A 24,648-nucleotide genomic window follows, 5' to 3' on the forward strand; every position below is an offset into this window, starting at 1 on the left:
GGGCCTGTGAGTGACGGTGGAATTACTGTGGAGGTTCCCAGTCCCAATAATTCAAGGGTTTGGGTTTTAATTTGGGGATATAAAAGACATCTTGAGCCCACATGAAGTAAGGAATAGGAATTGTGAGTGTTCTGGATAAAAACTTGGGTCTAGATAGGCTACATTCCTCAGTGAAAGCATGTTTTAAAAAATAATCTCTTTAAAATAGCTCAGTAAAAAACTTCAGACAGGAAAAGGCAATAGTTAAAGTGATTCTTAGAGAAAAATTTGTAGCCATAAAATCATACATTAAGGGAAAAAGGAGAACTAAAAATTCATAAGCTAGGTGTCTAAAAAATAAAACAAAAAAAAGTAAATTCCAATAAAGAAAATAAAAGAGCCCTAACCGGTTTGGCTCAGTGGATAGAGCGTCGGCCTGCGGACTGAAGGGTCCCAGGTTCGATTCCGGTCAAGGGCATGTACCTTGGTTGCAGGCACATCCCCAGTGGGGAGTGTGCAGGAGGCAGCTGATCGATGTTTCTAACTCTCTATCTCTCTCCCTTCCTCTCTGTAAAAAAAATCAATAAAATATATTAAAAAAAAAAAAGAAAGAAAATAAAAGAGCAGAAATAAATGGAGACTATCAACAACAAAAACAGTTCTTTGAGGAGTGAAAGAGTGAGTGAAATAAAATAGTCAAATTATGCCAGGTTAATCAAGGATAGGAAAACGAAAGGATTTTAAGATATAAGTGAAAAATTTTAAATCATGTTAAATACTATGGACAACTTTAAGCCAACACATTTTAAAACTCGGGTAAAACAAACAATATTTTAGAATCACATAACTTAAAACTAGGCTTTTACCCATTATAAGAAGCTAAATCAATAGTTTTGGGGGAAAAAATCTGCCCCCTTCTCTCCTGCCAAAAATCCTTAAACAACAAATAATACTACCAGAGTATGGAATAAAAATTCAAAACATTTATTGGGTATTATTATGGGTCAGGATCTGTTCTAAGTATTTTACAGGTATTATTATTTAAATTACAAAATAATTACACAAGGTGGGTTACATTTTATAGAGACTCAGAGACAGTGCTTCCTACAAGGCTACACAAATAAAAAATAATGGATGTTTTATGAGATATTCAAAACAAAATACTGGACAACATTAACCTATAAGGTGAGGGGGTGTGATACATATAAATGGTGGTGTAAGGATTCAAATCTAAGCAATCTTGTTCCAGAGCCCACATTCTTTTAATTTTGTTTTTATTTATTGTTTTGACAGAAGAGAGAGAGAGAGAGAGAGAGATTGATTTGTTGTTTCACTTATTTCTTATATGTGCCCTGACCAGGGATCGAACCCACAATTTTGGTATTTCAGGATGATGCTCTAACCAACAGCTACCCAGCCAGGGCCAGAGCCCACATTCTTAACCGCTATATTTTACCACCTCTATTTAAAAGTAGGAAAGAATGGGATGGAAAAATAGGCATATTCCTTGACTTACTTTGTGATGCTAGTTTTACTAGTAACCTTGATATCAAAATCAAACAGAGTGTTCGGAAGGAAAAATTATTGGCTAAACAAATGATTAAAAATATAAAAACCCTAAATAAAATAATACAACCAATCAAATCCAATTTATCTTAAGTCATAATGTACTGTTTGCATAATAAATTGGATTTGGTTTGTCACAATGTTGTTTTTATAATAAATTGGATTTGTTTGCTATATTATTTTATTTAGAGTTTTTACATATTTAATTAAATAGATTACAATTGCACAGAATAAAAAAATAAAGCAAGTGATCACCTCAAAATATGTAGAAAAAGCTGGTAAAATTTACATCCATTGATTTAAAAGAAAAATCATTATTAGCAAAATAAAAATAAAAATTAAATTTCTTAATTCAAAAGCAATCTACCAAAAATGTAGACAGAAAAAAATTACACTTCATGATGAAATATTATTGGGAGCATTCTTTTTAAAGTCAGAAATGGCAATCACTACTACCTGCAATCACCACTCTTATCAACAGTTTATTGGAGGCTTTAGATTGAACAAAGGGGAAAAATCATTAGGATTGGGAAGAAAACAGCAACTCGTTATTATTGTCTATACAAAAAAATCCAAAAGGTCCTTAGAAGAGAATTCAATGTTTCTGTATACAAAATCAGCATATCCAAATCAACAGTACTTCCCTAAACATCAGCACAAGCTATCATACCTAGCAATTAACCTTTAAAACAAAAGATATGCAAGAACTACCCAGAGAAAATTACAAATCTTACTTAAAGATATAAAAGTAGGTCTCAAATAGAATTTATGAATAATATTTGTTCCCAAGTAAGTTAGTAAATTCAAAGAAATTCCAGTAAAAGCCCAATGGAATTTCATAAGCTGATCCTAAAAAGACCAAGAGTAGCAATTCTGAAGCTGAATAATAAATGAAGGCTTTGACCTACCAAACCTCAATACTTACTATGAAGCTATAAGTAGCAACTAAGGCAGAATGGGACCAATGAAAGAAAACAGAACCGGGAAGCATTTATTTGTCTATGGAGAGAAGTGGTGTCAAAATTCAGCAGAGATAGAGGAGAAATGAGGCTGGGACAACTGTTTATCCATACAATGATATATTTTGTTCACAATATGAACAAAAATACAATGATATATTTTGTTCACAATATGAACAAAAATAACTTCTAGGTATATTAAAAGACTAAGGGATTAAAGCAAAATTTAAAAACTTTTAGGACAGCTAACAAAATCTACCACCTTCTGAAAAAGACATAAAAAGCACAAATCATAAATTTGCCATTAAAATGTTTTTTTAAACTCTTCTGATTAAAAAAGAAAATAAATAACATAGCACAATAAAAAAGCAAAGGCAAATCCTAGGAGAAGATATCTTCAACCCTCAAATAACCAGTTAACATTTAAAAAAAAATTTCCAGATCAGTAAGAAATCCTGGAGAAAATTCCATAGTAGGAACAAAGAACTCAGGAAGGAATCTGAACAAATGTCAATAAATGATATGGTACTTGATCTCAATAGTCATCAAGGAAATAAAATTTTTAGTAACAGTAAGGTATCATATAACACCCATTCAAGCTATAAACCAAATCACATCATTCGAAGTATTGTAAGGATATAAGAAGACAGGCTCTCATATATAGTGGTTGTGTAAACTGATAGAACCACTTTGAGAGCAACTTGGCAATGACTAGTAATCCATTTCTAGGTGTTCACCCAGAAAAACCCTCAGAGCTACGACATGGAGATGAAGGTAAAGATGCTCATTGTAGTAGTATTTTATAAGGGGAACAAAAAAAAAAGAGAAAGAACCTATCTCCGTACAAAAAGGGATAAACTGTGGTTTATTATTACAATAAATAAATAAATAAATAAATAAATAAATAAATACATACATACATACATACATACACACACACACACACACACACACACTGTGGTTAACTTATATTAAACAGTTACAGTGAATTTAATTAATCTATATAAACATGGAAAATTTATAAAAACAGTTTTGAGCAAAAAGAGTTAAAAACTATACATCAATATGTACAGTTTGATAACATTTATGTAAATTTTAAAATAAATAACAATTGTATCTATTGCTTATGGATAAACCTGCATGTAATAAAAGTACAATTGGCTTTAGAATATAAACAACTTCAGAAGAGTGGGAAAGGGAGGCGATCTGGTTTAGCTGTAGCTGTAGTGGTTTATTTTGATAAAGAGATGAATAAAGCAAAATGTTAATATCTGTTTACCTTTGAAGTAGGTGAGCATATTGTTTTTAGGAATATCTGGAAAGGTGTATAATAACAGATGTTAAATAAATTGCTACTGCATTCCCTGTGAATGTCTATTATAAAAGTACCAACAGGAAAACAAACAATCGTCTGCTCCTACCCACACAGGGCTAACCTTTGATAGTATCTTCTCTGTCTTTTTTCCTTACAAATAATTAAATACAGACAGTATTATGCTATGTATGTATAGTTTTACAACCTTACTTTGCTCTTAACACGCCGCAGGATGTTTCCTTGTCATTATTTCACACTTAGACAGCTTACCTACCCAGAGTACAAATTTAAAACTGCTCAGGAGGGTATATAATGAAGAGCCTTTATCCTACCTTAGACCCTCATCCTATTGCCAGGAGTTTCTTATTTATCAGGTCTAGAAATTATGCTTTTGTAACTAAGCAGAGTGAAGTATCTCTGTTGTGCCACTGGGTGGAGGCAAAGCTCTCCAAGTATAATTTTTGGTATGAGTTATTTTTCAGAGATAATAAATTTGTTCACAGCATTTTTAAACATCATATTAACTTCAAAATCAACTTGTACTTTTTTCATATTTAAAAGTTCAAATTTCTATATTACAATCACTGAAAAGTTAAGATAATTATTCACATTTAATGCTAAGTGTTTTAATGCACATATGAATATCTTTTCCCTTAAAAAAGTACTTTAAAAAATCTAGTCAATTTAGGGGATACATCTTCATGCACACTTTTGATGGTGCATAATTATGCATTCTAAGGAGGCACTGCAACATTAAAAAAAACACTTTAGTTTTCAAACAGCATCATATACCTATGAATCCATGTTATATTTGTCAAGCTTGGGGCATATAATTCAAATAAACACAACATTCAAAGAGCAGAGCTGGCCCAGATCTAGATATAACTCTGCAACCATCACTATCTTGCAGCATAGGGCCAGTAAAATGAGTGAGGTCACACACTCAGTTCTCATTACATTTACAATCTGTCCTCTCCTCCCTCCTCTTGTAAGATTTAGTGCCTCCCCAATCTGTTTGCATTATCTGTCTGCTGGTTTCATTTTTCCAACCTTAGAATTAAAACCACAGAAATGGACATAAACACAAAATCACTATTTATTTGCAAATTTAGAGATTTCTTTCATAAAAATGTTTTAAAAATTAGAACCCTTTCTAAATCATAATTTCAGGAAAGCTATAATTAAATAGAAAAACTCAAACTGGAAATGCTCACATATCATGATTTATCTCAGACTAAAATTTCCATGTAAGTCTTCAATCAATTAATAATTAACTTCTGCTCTCCATTCTTTGGACTCCTGTTCTATATACACTGTTTTCATAAAGATCAGAAAGGTTAGGAAAAATGAAGCCGGTAGGCAATAAGGATAATGATTTCTAATACATAAAATACACCATTTTAAATTCAAACTCTCTATACCTTTGCGAAAAGTCCAAATACTTATTAATAAATTCTGAAATTTATTAATAAAACCTAAAATATTTAAATTTCACTTTCCTGCCAAAATGTATTTTTTACCATGTAAAATTTTTCAAAGAATAGAACATAACAAAGGAACTGTACATTTTCTAGCAACAAAAATATCTACAAAATTTTCTAAACATAGACATAAACACAGTTTAATTTTATATAAAGGTAAATTGATTCAGTGCTTTATGAGTCAACACTCTTTCAATAAAAGCACAGAATTGGAAAAGCAAAACAAAATATTAAATAAACATGCCTACTGAAAATGTCAACTCAATTTTAAAAAAATTACAGGCTGGCTGAAAGTCACACAGTTGGTTAGTGGCAGAGCTAGGATTGGAACACAGGATTAGAGCGTGCCTTAAATTTTACTTTGTACTATAGATTACGCTGCTTTCTGAAAGAATGTTTTCTTTAAAGTTCAGCCCTTCATTCATAAAAGTGATTTAGCATGTATGATGTAACACACACACACACACACACACACACACACACACCCCTCAGACAGTATTCTCAAATAGCAAACACAAATTAACAACAAAAAGAGAAAACAAAGAATGTACAAGATGTTTTATCATAGCCTTCAAAGTAAATGCTCCATAAACGGCGTGGTGTAAAGTTACTTTGAAGCTATCCCAATTCTCTTTTGAACTCATCACTTACCAGGAAACTGTGACACTATCGGAGGTGTATCTTCATCTAAGTCGTCAACTCCTCCAGCGATTGGATAGGGTGGAATGGAGACTCTGGGCATCACCACCCAGCTGTGGTCAGAATAAAGGGAAGAGGTCAGGCTAGGGAGCCCCGAGTTATGGGCTATCTGGAAGCCACAGATCTTCTCAATCTGTTGCCAGCGAAATAGTCGTTCTCGTAAACAAGTTGTCAGCTCAGAGAGAGCTTTCCTGGAAAAGACAACACAAATTAGTTATTTCAAGTCGTCCTTAATATGGCACTGAAAAAAGACAACTACATGAATAGACCATGGCAATTAGCTAATTTCAAGAAGAAATTACACACTCTTAGAATTAGTATGAATTATGTGATTATACATGACCAAATTAAAATATAGATTGTCCCAAGAATTACATATTTCAGCACAGTGAAAATAAACAACTAAAATAACATGCTTACTTTGCTTCCAGAATTTTGTGGTCTACCTCATCTAGGGAGGAGCTGTGTGCAACATGCAGAGTCCCGAACACTGTGCTTCTCTTCTTTTTAATTTTCTCTGCCTAGAAACCAAAGGAGAGAAAAATAAGGCTAGGTTTGGGGAAAATATACATATATTAATGAAGTTTATTTTGTTTAAAAAATATTAATAATCATAAAATCAGTGAAAAATTATTAGTCAATAATATATAGCCCTATTTTCCAAAAAAGAAAATAGATGAGGGAAAAAACAAACATGCTTTCCCAACTTAAACAATATGATTAAAAACTCTGTTCTGGAGAATTTGTCTCCTATTTCTGTGATTCAGAAAGACCTGAATTTTTTATTAAAACTAACAAATAACATTATATCCTACTGCAACAGAGGTGTTAGTGAGTGAACTGAACTCTTTTTTGTGTGTGTGCTACATATCAGATTAATACTTAATCGTATTTCACACAATTTAATAAAGTCAGACATTAATTTCTAGTAACTACTGACCTGAATCAGATATGAAGCAGCAACCTAGAGGAGAAAAGCTCTGTATAAAACATTTATAAGGATAATAAGGATGACTTTTAAATGACACTAAGGTCATTCTGAAAGGTATACACCTCTTTAAAGAAAGCAATTCTACTTTACAGCCTATGATTATGAGTCAATTAATATCAATAAGTTCCAGTTCAAAAAAGGAATCTGCAATAATAAAAATTTATTCATATCTTTGCATTGCAACTGGTTAATCCTTCTAGAAATTTAGTAAGTTTTGAAATATAATAGAGTACCTCATCCTTAGCAATAGCTAATTGCATTTCGGCATTTTGTCTTTTAATATTGTAGTACTGTACTTCTACTTCATGTGTCAACTGAAGCCATTTTTGAAGTGCATCTGGAACAGACCAGCTGCTTCTGAGTTCAAATTCTTTTTCAGCCTTTTTTAAAGCCATTCGAACCTGGATGGGTCAGGGAGGGAGAGAGGGAGGGAGAAGAAGGAAAAAAAGAGAGAAATTTCTTTTATGATATTCAAATTAAAAATTTTTAAAGAAATTAAGATATTTTAGTTCCCAAATTAAGAGAAAAGGCCATTTTAATTATGCTCTTTGTAAACACCATTTTAAATCACGAATTCTAAAACAATATATTTCTGACATTAAAACTTAAGCTGTAGTTTTAAGTGCATCTTAAATTCACTAAGCAAAGTTGTAAAACCAGAGGATAGAGGGGACCTACATAGACCTTAAACTGTAATATTTAGTTTTTATATTTTATTATAACCAGACTCACTAAGAGTGAAAAAAATAAATCTAGGGCATATGAAAACTAAAACTTATCACATTCTTCTCATAATGCATTATTTGTTTATGAAGTAGGATATGAATAAGTGTCCAAAATAGGGTGAATATCTGTTCTACTACCCCTTCTAACATTCCCCCAAAGCCCTACTATATACTCCGTAACTATACACTCACTGTTCTGGAGAATTTTTACCACTGCTATTTAATCCACTGCTCCTAATATACCAGAAAGTAGATAAGTTGTAAATTTTGAGAAAGTAGATTCTGACTGAGAGTCCATCTGATTTTTCCATGAGAAACCATGCATAACCTTCAGTGCCCACGTCTTCCTTTCAGTGCCCTTGAGGGGAGCCAGTGTTAGTGTGGGAGGTGGTATTACATGCTAAGGAAAATATTCTTAAGGAAAGCATCACAAAGAAAAAGGACACAAAAGGAAGAGACAACCCATTCTAGGAATGATTCACTTAAACTATCAGAATTCAAGCTAAAGATATGTAAAGACACATGATGAAATTTATGGAATTACATATGCTGAAGACCTTCAGACAGAGTAAGGAGTGACTATGGAGAATCCTGCTTCTGAACACCATAACTGCAAATTAATTTTCCTCAGGCTAAGTAAGGTAACTAAAACTCCACTTCTAAACCAACATGCAGGAGAATGTTTGATCTAAAAACCCAACATATTTAAATAAACTTTGTTGTTTGCCAGATTAAACTAAGAGTACTATACACAAACTTTTGAAGAAGAAACAGAATGGCTGTCAGATACTGTAAGAAAAAATATGCAGAAAGCATTTTTTAAAAGTCTACAATTTAAGAACAAAAATTCACAATGGACACTAAGTAGATAAATCAAAAAACAAATATTAAAAGCAAGGATAAGATTGCTGAAAACAAATCCTAAGCAACATTTGCCTGACACAATTCAGGCAATGTGCTTCGGACAATACTGTGTTTAATAAGAAGCTTGGCTAAGCTGTGTGGCGTCCTGCTAATCTCTCAGGAAGAGAGAATGTGAGCTCAGGTCCTGTGATGTGCATAATACCACAAAGTGAAGGGCTGCAGGCCCTTCTTCTGACAAGTTTTTAAAGCTAAATTTTCTTATGTAGTTTTCATTGCCAAAGAAGTATATACACAATCTAAACAAATTTCACTGAAGTTTTTCTTTTTAATCATGAAAATTTTCCTTAATGTTATATCTACAAAGTTATTTCTCCTAAAGTAATTCAATGAACACATTTAATATAGAAATGATATATTTCCAGTATAAATTAAGGCTTTACTATGTTTTGATTGACTATCAAATAATGTCTCAATTTTTAAAAAAAATCCTTACCTTCTAGTAATAGCAACTATTTAAACTATTTTTCTGCTAATTCCTAAGTTTATCATTTGACCTAAATTCCAACCCTTAGATTGAATTACATTGTTATTTTTAGGGGAATGGATCTAAAATTGAGTAATTAATAGGTTTCACAAATTATGATTAAGTTGTTTAAAAATATAATTATTGACATAGTTTTTTGTGTAAAACAGCAATAAGTAAAAACATATTAGAAAGAAACAGCCTAAACATCTGGAAAACCTAGCTTTTAGATGAAACTTGATTCGTTATTACCTCTCTGATCTCTAGCAAATTCTTTACTTTCTAAGGCTGACTGTCTCATGTAGAGCAGGGATACTATGAATTGTCCTGACTTAAGCTTCTTTAGACTTTAAGAAAAAAATTACATATGTGAAAAGAATTTACGCAAAAGATATCAAAGTGGTACTATTATTTACCCAAAAGTTTTTGTTTTAGGGTAAAGAATACTATATAAAATATGTACCAGATTCTTCTGCCTTCTAATTTTGAGAACTTGATTTATCCCCCAGACAAAATATAGTAATGCTTCCAACTATGTAGAAATGTGGATTATATAACAATGTACTGAAATTTCCCAGTTAAACTTACTTCCATAAACAAAGCCTTTAATAACATTAAAGGAAAACATGGACTCTGGAATATGACATGCAGTATCTTGACTTTGCCACTTAATCTTGCCACTGTGTCCTAAGGTAAGTTATTTAACCTCTTTACATATCTCATCTGTAAATGAGGGTAATCTCTATGTTTTGTGAAGATTAAAATTTAGCAATGAACCATTTGTAATATGCATAAAACACATAAACACTCATAAAATTGTGTTTCTTATTTCTATAATCATATTGGATAGAGATCTTTCTAAATACCCATTTCTCTCCTTTAAACTTACTTCTCACTGACTCCAGATCTCATTAGGATTCTTTGTACTGAGATATCATACCATGGTAATCTTAGGGTCTCCATGCCAAAAACCTCAGATGAGAATGTTAGTGATTCTTGGGCATTCTTTTCTATTGTCTTGTCCCTCACTGTGAAATAGTCACCTATATAATACTGCTATCAGTTTATATCTCCATAGTGTAGAGAATTCCCATTACTGCTTTCTGATTTGTACTTTTTATCTGCAAAGTTCAGAAAAACAGCTAACAAGCTTTTAATTTAGTATTGGGAACAAACCAAGAGTTAGAAGTCTCAGTGGGAACAGGCAGGGAGTTCTCACAGAAGGAAAGGGCAAAGTAAGTCTTGAACACTATAATTTTAGCTAGGCCTTTTTTGTTGTTGTTATCCTCCTGTTCTTTACTATGATCTGTACAGAAGTGCTTTTTGTTGTTGTTTTTTTCAGGTAAATAGAGCCTGACTACAATTATGTCTAAAAGGCAACTTAAAAGAACAAACTCTTTCCAGGGAAAAGGTCCAAAAAACAGATGTCTTGGGTTATATGAAAAGAAGAGTTAGCAGTTAATAAAAGAGATGGCTGACTGCATTTAGTCAAAAAAATTACAAACTCAAAAGAAATAGTAATTGCACTTTGAACATTTTCTCAGGAGTTGAAATTGAAACTCATTCATCACATAATTTTTATTTATTTAGCACTTGACTAAGAAGGCAACAATGCAGAAAGCAAAGTGGAAGGCAGAACACCTAGGTTCTTGGCCCTGGTTTACAACTGAGTCACTCTCTAATCTGGAGAAAGTTTTCTCCTCCTCATTTTGTACCTCAGTTTTTTTACCAATAATACAAGGGTCAGAGTCAAAAAAGGAGATGAGACCATAGAACCAGAGGTTGCAGTGACATGCTTTGAAGATGAAGGAAGGTGCCAAGAGCCAAGAAATGCAGGCGGCCCCTACAAGTTGGAAAAGCAAGGAAACAGATCCTCCCCTAGGGCCTCAAGAAGGAATGCAGGCCTGAGGACCTGTTTTAAACTCTGACTTTGAGAACTGTAAGACAATAAATATGTGTTGTGTTAAAGCCACTACGTTTGTGTTAATATTTTATAGAAGGAATAAAAAACAAATATATCTGCCTATAATTAAATTCTTCCAGAACCACCACCCACAGGACTACCCAATGCCTGAATGCCTATTATCCATCTTGAGTAAATTCATGGTGGAAGCAGATATTGGAAAGGACATCCTTTAGGCCAGCGGTCGCCAACCTTTCAGACTTCACGGACCACCAGTAGTCCGCGGACCACCAGTTGGCGACCGCTGCTTTACAGTCTAAAATTTAGACAACCTCACAATTGTTAGCAGATTCTATTCTAAAGCCATTTAATAGGACTCAAATGGATGTTTAATAGAGATTCTTTACCTTTGCAGAGAAGTTTAACATTAGACATACTTTACTAGGTTACAGTTGAGAACGGAAACATTACAGATGTTAAATTAAATAAACGCATTACATTTACTCAAGACAATTGACATGGCCTGGGATGAGAGTTCATGAATGAGAGAACATGATGACAATTTTATCTTTTTTTTATATATATATATTTTATTGACTTTTTACAGAAAGGAAGGGAGAGGGATAGAAAGTTAGAAACATCGATGAGAGAGAAACATCGATCAGCTGCCTCCTGCACACCTCCTACTGGGGATGTGCCCGCAACCAAGGTACATGCCCTTGACCGGAATCGAACCTGGGACCCTTCAGTCCACAGGCTGACGCTCTATCCACTGAGCCAAACCGGTTTCGGCAATGGCAACTTTATCTTTTAGTTACTACTTTGTTATTTTGCTAAAAGGATTTTGACCAATGCAAACAATATTAACAAATGATTCTTTGATTAACCGAAGAGTATACAATTGAACTAAATGTACAAGATTGAACAAAAACAAAAAACTCAGAACGGCAATACAAATATTCTAGCAAATACTTTTTTAAAAATGTAAATACCTGTTCCAATTCCTGCTCTGCATATTGACGTCTACTCAATTCACTTTCAGCTCCCTCCCTTAGCTCCTTCAGCCGACAAGCCTCCTCCTTTGCGAAATTGATTTCATCCATCATTTTGCGCTCTAGATTTTGCTTTTCTACAGCAACATTTCTGTTTTCTTCCTGTGCCTTTTCAAGTCTTAAAGAATAAAAATGTAATTCCTCACAAGTTTCCAAAATTTCATTTTATTAAATAAAAAATAAATATATATCAAGTAGTAGGATATATGCAACCAAAATTTGTAGAATTTTCTATTAATCTTAAGTCTGGATAATAAAATAATTAGGTAGCCTATTATATACAGCTATTTTGGTTATCTTTTTAAAAATATATATTTTTATTGATTTCAGATAGGAAGGGAGAGGGAGAGATAGAAACATCAATAATGAGAATCATTGATCAGCTCTGGGCATGTGCCCTGATGGGGAATCGAACTGTGACCTCCTGGTTCATAGGTCTATGTTCAACCAACTGGGCCACACTGGCCAGACTATTTTGGTTATCTTGAGATCAAAATACAGGGATAACAGGGAAATACTCTTTAGCAAAGAGACTTTTAGGAAATACAGAATTATTTAAATCATGTCAAAAATATAATTTAATTTCATATATAATTCCACCTATTTATGATTGATTTCCATTGGTCTCTACCCATTCATTCCCTAGAGCATACCTTCATAATAAATCAATAATTATAAAAATATAATGATACTTTTGTACATATATGAAATGAAGTATACATACATTCCTGATGTATCAACCTAAATGTGTATATGCACATGCCCATATTACATTTTCATAAATAGTATTTTCCTACATAAATAAGACTTATAGCTTGTTTTACTTACTCACCTCTCTTGTAAGTCCATTAGACTTTGCTCTGCAGTTTGCAGACTCTCTAAGTCTTTCATCATTTTTGCAACATGTTCTTTTGATGTTTTATTCTGTGTGTAAGCAAACCAGCAACCTCCAACACCAATTACTATAGAAACTGTGAGGATAAAATCCTTCATCCAGTTATGAGGAGGGCCTATGGAGAGAATTAAAGATGGTTAAATTAATCTTTGAGTGTAACAGAATCTCAATACACAGAGAGACTTTTTTAAAATTAGTAGGCATCTAAAAATAAAACAAACAAAAAAAGTCAAGATGACCCGCCCATATAAAAGCTCAACCTTTTAAAAAATCCTTTTCAAATAATCAATGTGTTTATTGTAACTACCTGATATACTAGACCTACAGGAGACAGAGACAAACCAATATGGATGCTCCATGTCCCTGCTGGTACAGGAGGTAGTAACAGAAGTCCTGGGACCCCTGAAAAACCGACAGCACCTCCCATGATGTACTGAGAATGGTCCTCTGGGTGAAGGAATCATAAAGAATGTCAGCATCGCATTCCAACTCCTATAGTCAAGTTAGGCAGCTGTGATGCTTTGATAAACAAACTGGAATGCTATTCATTCACCAAAAAGCATCTTCCCCAAGCATATAGCCATGTAACTAATTAAGACTAATCCGTGATTTTCAACCAAAGGTGGTATTTTTCCCCAGCAAACATTTAGACTTTTTCTTTTTTGGTCACAATTGGGAGGAGAGTGAAAGCAGCTGGGGAGAGCTGTTACTGATGTCTAGTAGGTAGAAGCCAAAGATGTTGTTAAACATCCCACAATGCCCAAGAAAATAATTTCCCCCCTCACCCTCTTCTACAAAAAAATTACCTAAGAATTATCCAACCTGCAATGTGAATAATGCCAAGGTTAAGAAACCATGGGTTAAATGACCATAACAATATTGTTTTAGATGGTTACTTGCCAGAGATATCTGGGTTATTAGGAAGAATAGGATCACCTTCCCTACCAAGTCAGGCAAGACAGTAACCCCAACATTGTTGTAAGTAAAGAGTAAGGAGCCAGGGCCTACCATCTTCAATGATACAAAACATAGAAATCACTAGTCAAATAATGTCCTCGTTTATTAGGAACTTTACTAGAGTTGTCAATACACATTAATTTTCAGGGGGCTTTTTGGAAGAAGACACAATGATAACTAACACAATAAAATGTATGCATGACAAGTTCCTGTGCTTACAAGTCTAGGGTTCGTATATGTTTGCACAGTGCAATAAATAGCATGCTCTATGCTAGACACCCTCAGGGTTGTGTGTTTCCAGAGTGCATGCCCTCGCCCACAGTGAAAGAGATGCACTACCCCAGGGTAAAGTCTCAAAGGATTTATTTCTATTTCTGCCTCAGACTGAGAGGTTCCACTCAGGCTCTAGTTCAATTATGAGCCCTTTTCAGGCTGAAATATAATCACCAGAAATAACAATAAATAGATGGGCAAGTTTCCAAACTGCAGTATGTACCACAAACTAGAAAAGATTTTAGGGGAAACTCCTTTAAAATGTATCTCTGTTCATTTGACATTGCTGGTTTTGTATAAACCTAACATGGGTGTTCCAACTAGAGGCTCATTCACTCAAATAAAAATTTTAAGACAAACAATAAAAAAATGCAGCTTAATTAGTTTGTTTATTAAAATATTTATTTTCAACATTCTCTGAGACTAGTTTGGCTCCTTTTCAAATAATAATATAATACTGTTTTGGCTTAGACTTAGAGGGTGCTTTGTTCCTGAATTAATAAAATATAAATATTTCTGACCAAGTTTTATATAGAGATAAGTTATGGAATTTAATTCCTATTTTCACCAATCATCCACATGAAAAAATTAGGAAGAATCGCACAGAAGACAACCCCCAGGAGATCCAGTAGAAAACTTAGACAAGGAAAAGGTTAGAAAGGGCATCATCTCCGTGGAATGCTCGGCATTTCAGTAGTGTTCTATTTCCTAGGGTTTGTAATTTCCAACAGTGCATTTCCACCAACCCTCACAAAGGGAAGTTCCAGCTGTTTCACCAGCTGCTCTTTTAGCCTGAGCCAAAAAAGAACCTCCAGTAAAGTCATGGAATCCATCCAACCGCTTCAGCAACTCTTTTTTAGCAGAGCCACTCCCGAGATAGTATCATAGAAACCTGCAAGTGTCCTAGCTTCAAGAATCGAGGTAAAATAAATGTTAGTTTCCTAATTTGTAAAAGTCATTTTTCTTGTATTAATTATGTTATTCATTTTTGGCTTCGGAAAAATAAAACATAATTCCCCTAACATGTGCCTCTTGAAACACTTTCTGAAATTTGAAATTAAATAAGCATATTAAACTTTCCTTCTGAGAAACAGTAGTCCTGTCAAATTAAAGAAATACAGGTTTATTTTCTTTACAAATATGACAGATTAATTACTTAACTATTCCTCTTCAAAACAATCTAAAGAACAATTCACCACCTTGTGCTTGTGTCAGGAGAGTCTGTTATTTTGTAAAGTTTTAAAGTGGGTCTTTACCTTTGATCTATATAAAAAATTATTTTCTTGGTGATTAATGAAATCAAGTTAGGTTCTATTACTTCATGCATCAAGATGGTTAGATTGCACCATTTTTTAAAGGGACTCTTCAGTGAACATCCAACTATAATAACATTAACAAATTGCTATAAAGACATAAAGTTTCAAATCTAGAAATTTAATTCTAAATTTTCAACTAACATAATGTTTATAACTTTTAATATCAGTAAACAAGCGTTGAAAATTTCACACTCTATATTTCAATGACAAAAAGTCTAACCCTATAAATCTTTTGTTTTAAGATAGTATTAAATTTCCTTTATACCTAATAGAGTATTCTTCTTAGTGGTCTACTACCTTCCTTACTTTTTCCTTCTTTAGATAACAAATAGATGATCTGATTATTCTTTTGTATCAAATTCTGTGAGAGCAAATACTAACGTGTTAGAGGTCCAAACAAAACCACATCCAGTGCCTTGAGCTGAAGTTTTTGTCTGTGACTCCGGTCGCTGATTTTCAACTGAGATATCATAAATGAAGGTTCATGTACTGCTATCCTGTTCAGTTAAAAAAATACATATACATTAAATAAAAATATTTCTAGCATATAAATTTAAATATTTGAGCAACATATTTAATACTTTGCATATTAGTGATCATTAATGTAAGAGCTTATTCAAGTGTGATTTAATACTTTATTACATTTATCAAAAACCTTCTCAGTGCAATGTTAGCTGTACAAACACTCCTGAATATTAATAATTTAGTTGCTAGGTTGGTATTTTTGTTTTCTGAGGTTATTTTGTACTATAACTTAATATGATTTTAAAATTTATCAAATTCAAAATATTTTATAATCATTAATTACCTGACATCCTACTGTCATTTCACAAAGAACAAGAAACTTATAAGTAATAGCAGACTTTAAAAAATAGTATCTAAGAAGTCTATACCTTTACAGTCTAATGTTTAAACTGTTTAAAAATTAAACAAAGTCTACTAAGTCATCAGTGGGAAGCAAGCAGTCATCATTGGTTGGGAAAGTAAACTGAAGGACTGATGTAATAAGAAGTACTGACCCATTTTATTAGCTATGAAAAAAGTAAGTAGGGGGCCAAAGGCACAGGTAAAACAAGGTAGTAAAATCACTTCAATTTGGACTTCAAACCCAAGCAGCTCAGTCAGTAGTCAGCTAAGATTTCTTAATAACCAAGTATGATGCTTATAATAATAATAATAATAAAGTAATTGTTAATAACAATGACAATAAAAACAAGCATGTACTATGTATCGGGACCTGGGTCAGGGCTTAATTAAAATTCAAAACAAACTATATTATATGTGAGAGTGTGTGTGTGTATTTCCCATTTTATAGATGAGGAAACTAAAGTAGTGAGAGGTTGAGTAACTTGCTCAAGATTACATAATTAGTAAGAGGTAAGGCAGAGATTCAAACCCAAATATGTATGATTCCAACGACTGCACCTGAACCACTACACTTGAGTTAGGGCGATATCAGAACCTCTGAGTATGAAGAAGTTATAGGAACTCCTATAAGGCTTCTATAAAACTTCAGAGAGTAAAGATCTCTAACTTTCCCTTTATAAAATGGCTTCCTTCATCTTCTCCACAGATACCTTACGTGTATGTTCCTATTACTCCTTTAATATGACACTTATCAAAGTCCTTGAAAGCAAAAACGATCTTCACTCTGTATCCCCAAACCTAGCATGGTGCTTGGCAAAAGTAGATGCTTGATAAATGTTTGTATAATAGATGAATGAATGAATGCATGGATGGATGCATGAATGAATCCATAGCAATACTATCAATAGACTAAATTTAAGAAAGACAATGAGATGTAGTAAAAAGGAAACTATGTAACAGAATTTTATGCAAAGTTCAATATGAGCCCAGAGGTGGAAGTGATTCTACCTGAGTGGGTGAGGATGTCAGGGAAGATCACACAAGTCTGAAAGGAATGAGGAGGAATGTATCAGGTGAAGAGAGCCTCAGTATAAGCTCTGGTAATAAGAATTACAGAGAACAGAATATACAGTAAAAGGCTTAAGATAACCATTATAACTAATATAAAACTAACATAATTTTGGCTATCTATTTCAGAGGTAACAATATTTTAATGTCACAGAAAGGAAACAATAATGAATTGTTTTAGGCATGTATACATCTAGAATGTGTAATATATTTTCTAATGCTTTTTTATAAATAGCTCCTATATCTGCAGTTGCCCTACAAAACACTCTGTAGCTTACATGGTTGTTTAAGTTAAATGATACTGCCTCTTTAAATGGACTTATCTAGCTGCAGTACCATATAAGATTCCAATGTGCTGACCTGAAAGCTTCTACATACATAACTTTTCTTCTGTAGAAACATGTTCACTATTTTTAAAAATTGATCTTGATTAAGTGTGTATTATTTCAACAATTCTACCAGAATTTGAGGTATCTCTGATATCCTTTATTTAATCAAAAGAAAAAAGTAGCTATAACATTTACTGCCATAATACAGAGTAGTCAATTTTATTTAATGCTGTTGTTTTATAAAGAAACTTCCCAAAGACAACATAAGAAAAATACCATGGGTTCCTCATAACCAGGGTAACATATATAACTTAGAAAACTTTAATCCCATTTTAATGCTCTACTATCCTGCTTGTTTCAATTTTTCTTATTTAAAAGCAAGAACTATATTATATTTGATTTTTGTCTTCTTTCCAGCATCTAGTTGCACCATGAACATAAAGATACTGAATACGCACTTGTTGAACTAACACTTATCCCCATAATTTCATCAATATAGTCATGTCCACAGTAAAAAAATACCGATGTCGATATTCAGGATACATTTAAGGGAAATGTGAAAACTTCCAACTTGCAATCAATAAAAGTCATTTATTTAAATAGGGTAGGTAAGCAAATTGATTAGAAATACAATGTGCATATTTCATCATGTATAATAATGCTATATAATAAAAGCCTAATATGCTAAGTGTCTGGTCGTCTGTTCAACCAATCAAAGCGTAATATGTTAATGCCTCTCAACCACTTGCTATGACGTGCACTGACCACCAGGGGGCAGACGCTCCTACCAGTAGGTTAGCTTGCTGCTGGGGTCCAGCCAATCAGGACTGAGCTAGACAGGCTGGGCACGCCCTGGAACCCTCCTGCGGTCCCTCCCTGGCTGGCCAACCTCACACATCCCTTCCCAGCCCCGATCATGCACTGACGGGTTCACTCAGCTTGGCCTGCACCCTCTCACAATCTGGGACCCTTGGGGGATGTCAGAGAGCCGGTTTTGGCCTGATCCTGCAGGCCAGGCCAAGGGACCCCACTGGTGCACAAATCTGTGCACTGGGCCTCTAGTTAGATAATAAAAAGGGATTAGAGTCTTTTTTTGGTATAAGAAACAATCCAGGGAGGAATGAAACATAAGCAACCTTGTAAGGGTCAAATTCTGGTAGAATTACTGCAAATTTTAACATTAAAATCTATAAATATTAAGTTTACTAATGGAGATTTAGGAAACATAATTCAGAAAACTAGTAACAATTACAGACATAGAAAGGATAAATTAGCATCCTAAACTCTGGTATCAGATTTATTTGTGTTCAAATGCTGCCTTGGGCAAAATATTTAAATTCTCTCTGACTTGGTTTTTTAAATCTATAAAATGGGGATAATAATACATAGTTCATGTTAACCATGAAACTTATATGAGATAATATAGAGTACCTCTATGCAATTTACAGTTAAAAGTGCTTGCTATTATTTACATTTTGTTCATTAAAATTCATTTTTTAAGGTTTAACTTATGGCCACTAATACTGAGTGGTTATTGTTATTAAAAGAATGCCAATTAAGAAGGATCTATAAATTAATCCATTCAAACAGATCTTTTCATAAAGGTGGATCTGTATCAAATAAACAATTTTTTTTTTCATATTTACCAGATGGTCTGAGGTTGGTTCCTTTGATGTTATCTAAAAAAAAAGATACAGCTGGCCCACCTTCTCATTCTCAAAATTACTTTTCTTGGGTATAAATTTTTTAAAGGGTGTTTGGTATTGTTTAGACAAGAAAAATTGATTAAAACTTGCAAAAAACTCATACCTTCAAAAATTAAAGAATGGATATATGTATAATATGTCCTTTGAGTTCTTAGCCACAGAAGTAACTTGTAGATTTGGCAATGAAAAGTAACATGTAGCATATAACTCTCCATGAGTGGAAAAAAAACATTTGGATAATAAACACTCACCTGGGAAGCGTTGTTCCTTTGACATTATTGTCTCTAAAGTTCTTCTCATACTGGGGTAGTTCTACAAATTCTATTAACCACTGAAGTGTGTCCTCAAGGGTCCAATTATGAACTACAAGGTATAAAAGGGGAAAGCATATTTATACACACCTACTTTCAGAATTTATATAAATTATGTATCTATTTATATAGATACACATAAACACACACATATATAATTACTATAATTTCAGAGGAAATAAAGATGTTAGACTCAATTTTTCAATTCAATTCAATCAATGTTAAGTACTAAAATGGTATTTAGCATTCTCTGAGAGCTAAAAACAATGAAGAAATACCTCCTACCCTAAAGGGCTTACAAATCTAGAACAGAGAAAACACATTAAAAGAGACAAAACATTAACATGGTTAATTCTAAAATAAGTAACTATGCAAAGTTTGTGCAGGATGAAACAAACCATTATTTCCCTGAATGTAGAAATCTTATTATTCATCATTCTTTCCACATATGCACCGGGAATATGGTAATAAACAAGATGAATATAAAGTTCTTGCCCTCATGGAACATAAATTACCTTGGGACTAGGGAGGAGCAATTTATGAAAAAAAGAAAGGGGGGCAGATTTCAGATATTGATCAGCTATTAAGGAAGGAAAGATGTCAGGATAAACCTCTCTGAAGAGCTATTATCAAGACCAAGACCTAAAAATTAAAAGGAACCAACACTGTGATGATCTGGGTGAAAAATATCCCAAATTGGCAGGAAAAGCTAATTTAAGGACCTTATGATAGGAATGAACTAGCTGTGGTTGAGAGATAGGAAGAAAAGAAGTCAGAGTGCAGATCATAGAGGGTTTTCAAAAATTCTGGACATTTTTCCAATTTCAATAAAATGGTAAAGGGTAAAATAATCTATGTTTTGAAACTATCAGCCTTCAAAATGTGGAGAATGGATTATAGGAGACAAGACTGAAAACAGAGAGAAATAAGGAAACCACTCCTTATATATCTGCCCAAGCAGAAGAGATTATTGCCTTGGATTATGGTGCTGGTAGAGAATATGGTGACATGTGGTTAGATTCAGGACATATTCTGGGATAATGCTGCTAGATGTGCTGATAAAGTGGGTGGGGGTTGATAGCTAAAGTAAAGCCCAAAAAAAGTACAGAGGATGGTGCCATTAACTGAGATAGGAAAGAATGGTGGGGACAGACTGGGGAGGCAAGTATCGGCAGGTGGCAGAGATCAAAGATCTGTTTTTAGACATGCTATGTTTAAAGTATGTAGTAGATATTTAAGTGTAGATAAGCAGTCAGATATACAAGTCTGAACCTTAGGAAAGAGTGAGGTTAGGAATGGAGACATAAATTGAGAGTCATCAGCATGTAGATTAGACTGAATGAGAACTTCCAGAAGAATGAGGATAGTTAGTAATGGATTCTAAGAGACTGGATCAAAATCGTGAGGAAAATGATAGCCAACATCTCTTCTCCTGGACACTGATTTTTGAATTAAGCTTTCTATATACACTTTTTCCTTTGAGCCTTAAAAACACACACACACACACACAACAAAACAAAACAAAACAAAACAAAACAAAACAAAAAACTTACGAGGCACTAACATGATCATCTCCATTTTGGAGATGAGGAACTGAGACGTTGGTGAGACCAAAGTAGTCAGTAGCAAGACTAAATGTGAACCTAGGCTGACCAACCACAGGACCTGATGCCATACTATTCTGAGAGCAATAATATTAATTAACAACCAGTTAAATATTGGAAGTAACTCAGACATTTGTTTGAAGAGTATGAAGGACCATGATAGTTTATCCAAAGGAAATGATGCAAATACACTTGAAAAATGAAGAGCTCCATATTATCTGCATTTAACTTAAGGATTTTGGAAAACAAAGTGTTTATATACCACAGAAAAGGTCCAAGAAAAATGAAGAAAACAAGTGAACAATAAAAGCAGACCTGGGAATCCATCTGTATAAAAAGGAATCTGCCTTTTTTAATTATTTAGAGAAAAAGCTTAAACAAATTATTAGTTAAAAATTAACAAAAATTCATTTAAAATTATATATGGTAATTGATAATTTTATATTGATTCAAAGCTTTGACTATTTTCTTCATGTTCTCTCCTTCATGTATTCCTATCATAAGCCTAGACATGTGCCTGAGGTTGCTGTATCAATTTAGCCAAATAACTTAGAATATCAGCCAAAGATTCAGGCCTTGGGTACCTTCCACTAAATTTAAAATATTGAAAGTAGCCTTTTTACTCTTAAGTTTCTTCCTATTCAAGATGAAGTGCATTAAGAATTGTCCTGTCTTGATTGCCAAAAACAACAACAGTGCAGTTGCATTTCACACACCCACACAAAAACCTCAGCCAAGAAAATAGGATAAGATTCTCTGTCATTTCTAGAATGTTAACTAATCAACAGCAAAAAGCCCTAATGTAAGCACACATAAAAATATTCCCTCAATTCCAATAGAAAGGTCAGAAAAATGGAAAAATCAAATGAAAAATAATATATAGTTAGAAGTGCCCAAATCCTAGCATTACTCTACCTAGTAAATTAAATATTATAGCGATTCTAAAGTAATCTTTTTATAATGAATCTTTAAACAAAATTCTAATACACACAGTTTACTTCGGGGGGAAGTTTACTTCTTGTGCTACGTGGTATCTTTGGGGATGCCTAATAATTACCTTCTCTTCTCATGACCAGGACTTGCATTTTGTCTTAGCCTTTTCTACTCCAAATATACTAGTTGTCTTTCAATTCTTAGGACAGATCATTCTATGTCCCTCCTCAGGGCCTTGCACATGCTGTTTCACAGGATTAAATCCTTTTCTCCATCCCTGTGACTCATATTCACCTATTTACTTTATTGAGTCTTCATATCTCAATTAACACTTTCAGGGGAGTCTTCCCAAACATTGCTCTATGATCATAAATTACTTTGTACTTCTTGTGCATAGCATTTAACTACTTATATTTATTTGTATAATTATTATTTCAGTATTTGTTTAATCCACTAAAGATTAGCTTCTGGCTCACCATTCTATCCCTAGCACTTGGTATACAAAGAGTGTTCAACACATTATTTATTGGATCTTCTTGAATAAATGAAGTAGAACATGTATATTTGACAAGTATTATCAAAATCTATTTTCACATTTTAGTGAAGAGACCCTAATAAACAGAAATAGAAATATGTCTGCATAAGCAATTCTTGAGAGCAAAGGAGTTATTTATTTGATAATTATCTGGTTCCTTATTGCCCGCCTCTCATTGCCTGTTCACATGTGCTGTTGCTAAATAGCACTTTCACCAGAGGGAGGCAGAAAAAGAGATGGTATTCTTTTAAAAAATATATTTCCCTATCTGCAAAGCTACAGAAATACCAATTCTACACTTTAATGTATCATTTCTGCAGTGAATTGTGCCAATACTCTAGGTTGGTGTCTCTGAATGATTTGGGCAATTTATTACAAGACCAACAGAAAGAGCTCTGGAAAGAGACCCGATTCCAGTTTCAGCTGTGCCGCTGATTCACGGACTCCACAGCCAGGTTATTTAACTCAGTTTCTTCACACACAAAATAATGAAATAGAGCTAGACTATCTTTAAAATTAAGTCAAATTCTGTTTCTATGATTCCATTATAACAAACAAAAGTTGGCATTTAAAATATTGCCTAGACAGTAGGTTAGAGAATACTGAGAGGGAAAAAAGTAACTAACTCTAAGAACTTTCAGGACAGCAATAGAAATTGCTGCTGACACTGTAAGGTGTTTATTAAACATCAGGGCATTTGCAAACATTATTTCAAATAATTGTTGCAGCCACCCTTAGAAGTAGACACTTATATCATCATATGGATCCTAAAAGTTTATGAAGGTATAATTCTTAATTAAATATCACTGGTTAGCAAATGATCCAACTAGGTTTCAGACCAAGTCTGTTTCTAGAGTTGTTAACCACTGTGCAGTAACATTGCCTCTTTAGAATTAGGTTAGTGTCCTGACAATCAAATAGGCACTACAAATAGACAGTTTATGCTCCAGACATACTTGCATACATATTTTCAGCTCCCTGAATACCATAGTCCTCCATGCCACTCCTTCAACATGGGACAACTTTCACTTCTCCTTCCTTCCTTACCAGGCTTGCCCTTCCTTAGCCTGTAAGACTCAGCCCAGGATCTCCTTCCTTCCACCAAGTTTTTCCTATCCATCCACTTCCAGATTATAGTTGCTCTTTGTGTTCCCTGATCACCTGTACATACACCTGTGCAGGATTTCACATACTCTAATGTAACTGTCCATGCCTGTCTTACCTCCTGGATGATGAGTTTCTAGTGGGCAGAAACTTTTCTCTGCTTAATACAGTGTTTATTAACACCACAATGTCACATTCATTTGATATAAGATTTTACATTTTATTATACACTTTCACATATTTTTTCATTTAATCCCCCACAAACCACATTTGAGAGATAGCTGTTATTTCTACAGTCTAAACAGAGAACCTTGCTCAAGGGAGGCCAAGTAATCACACACATGATCACACATGTCTAGCAACTGGGACAGCTAGAATTTGAACTCTAATCCTCTGATTCTAAGTTCACTGCCAATATGGGTGGCTCCTGGTTTGGAACAATAACTCGCTGTTTAACTCTAAAACTTGAAACATATTTTTTCTTAGAAACAAATCTTTCAGACATACAGTAATACTAATAATAAAATAATCAAGCATTATATATGAGCAACCTGTCACAGGTAATTGCATTAATGGTTCCAGGATTCCACAGACACTTCAAGTATATATTGTGGCCTACTGAAGGCCTGGAGGTGGTGACAGTAACTCAATGGAGCTATGCCGGTTCTTCATCATGGGGGTGACTCCTATGAC

At 33.7% G+C, this 24,648-nt stretch overlaps 1 protein-coding gene across 2 annotated transcripts in view; it reads right to left on the reverse strand.

The window, feature by feature from the left end:
• The window catches only part of STIM2 (stromal interaction molecule 2), a 148,581-nt gene that overhangs the window by 8,938 nt on the left and 114,995 nt on the right, over window positions 1-24,648 (reverse strand). Inside the window, exons 4-11 of one of the 2 annotated variants that reach the window (XM_080657871.1) lie at window positions 19,720-19,831; window positions 15,880-15,995; window positions 12,890-13,067; window positions 11,998-12,175; window positions 7,224-7,391; window positions 6,940-6,963; window positions 6,420-6,520; window positions 5,952-6,190 (exon numbers count right to left, since the gene is read on the reverse strand). In XM_080657871.1, the coding sequence (XP_080513997.1) occupies window positions 5,952-6,190; window positions 6,420-6,520; window positions 6,940-6,963; window positions 7,224-7,391; window positions 11,998-12,175; window positions 12,890-13,067; window positions 15,880-15,995; window positions 19,720-19,831 (1,116 nt within the window). The remainder of the gene's footprint in view (window positions 1-5,951; window positions 6,191-6,419; window positions 6,521-6,939; window positions 6,964-7,223; window positions 7,392-11,997; window positions 12,176-12,889; window positions 13,068-15,879; window positions 15,996-19,719; window positions 19,832-24,648) is intronic. The other variant, XM_080657872.1, reaches the window with a different exon arrangement.

Source organism: Plecotus auritus (assembly GCF_963455305.1).
Source record: "Plecotus auritus genome assembly, chromosome: 1".
In the NCBI taxonomy this organism is placed as follows: Eukaryota; Metazoa; Chordata; class Mammalia; order Chiroptera; family Vespertilionidae; genus Plecotus; species Plecotus auritus.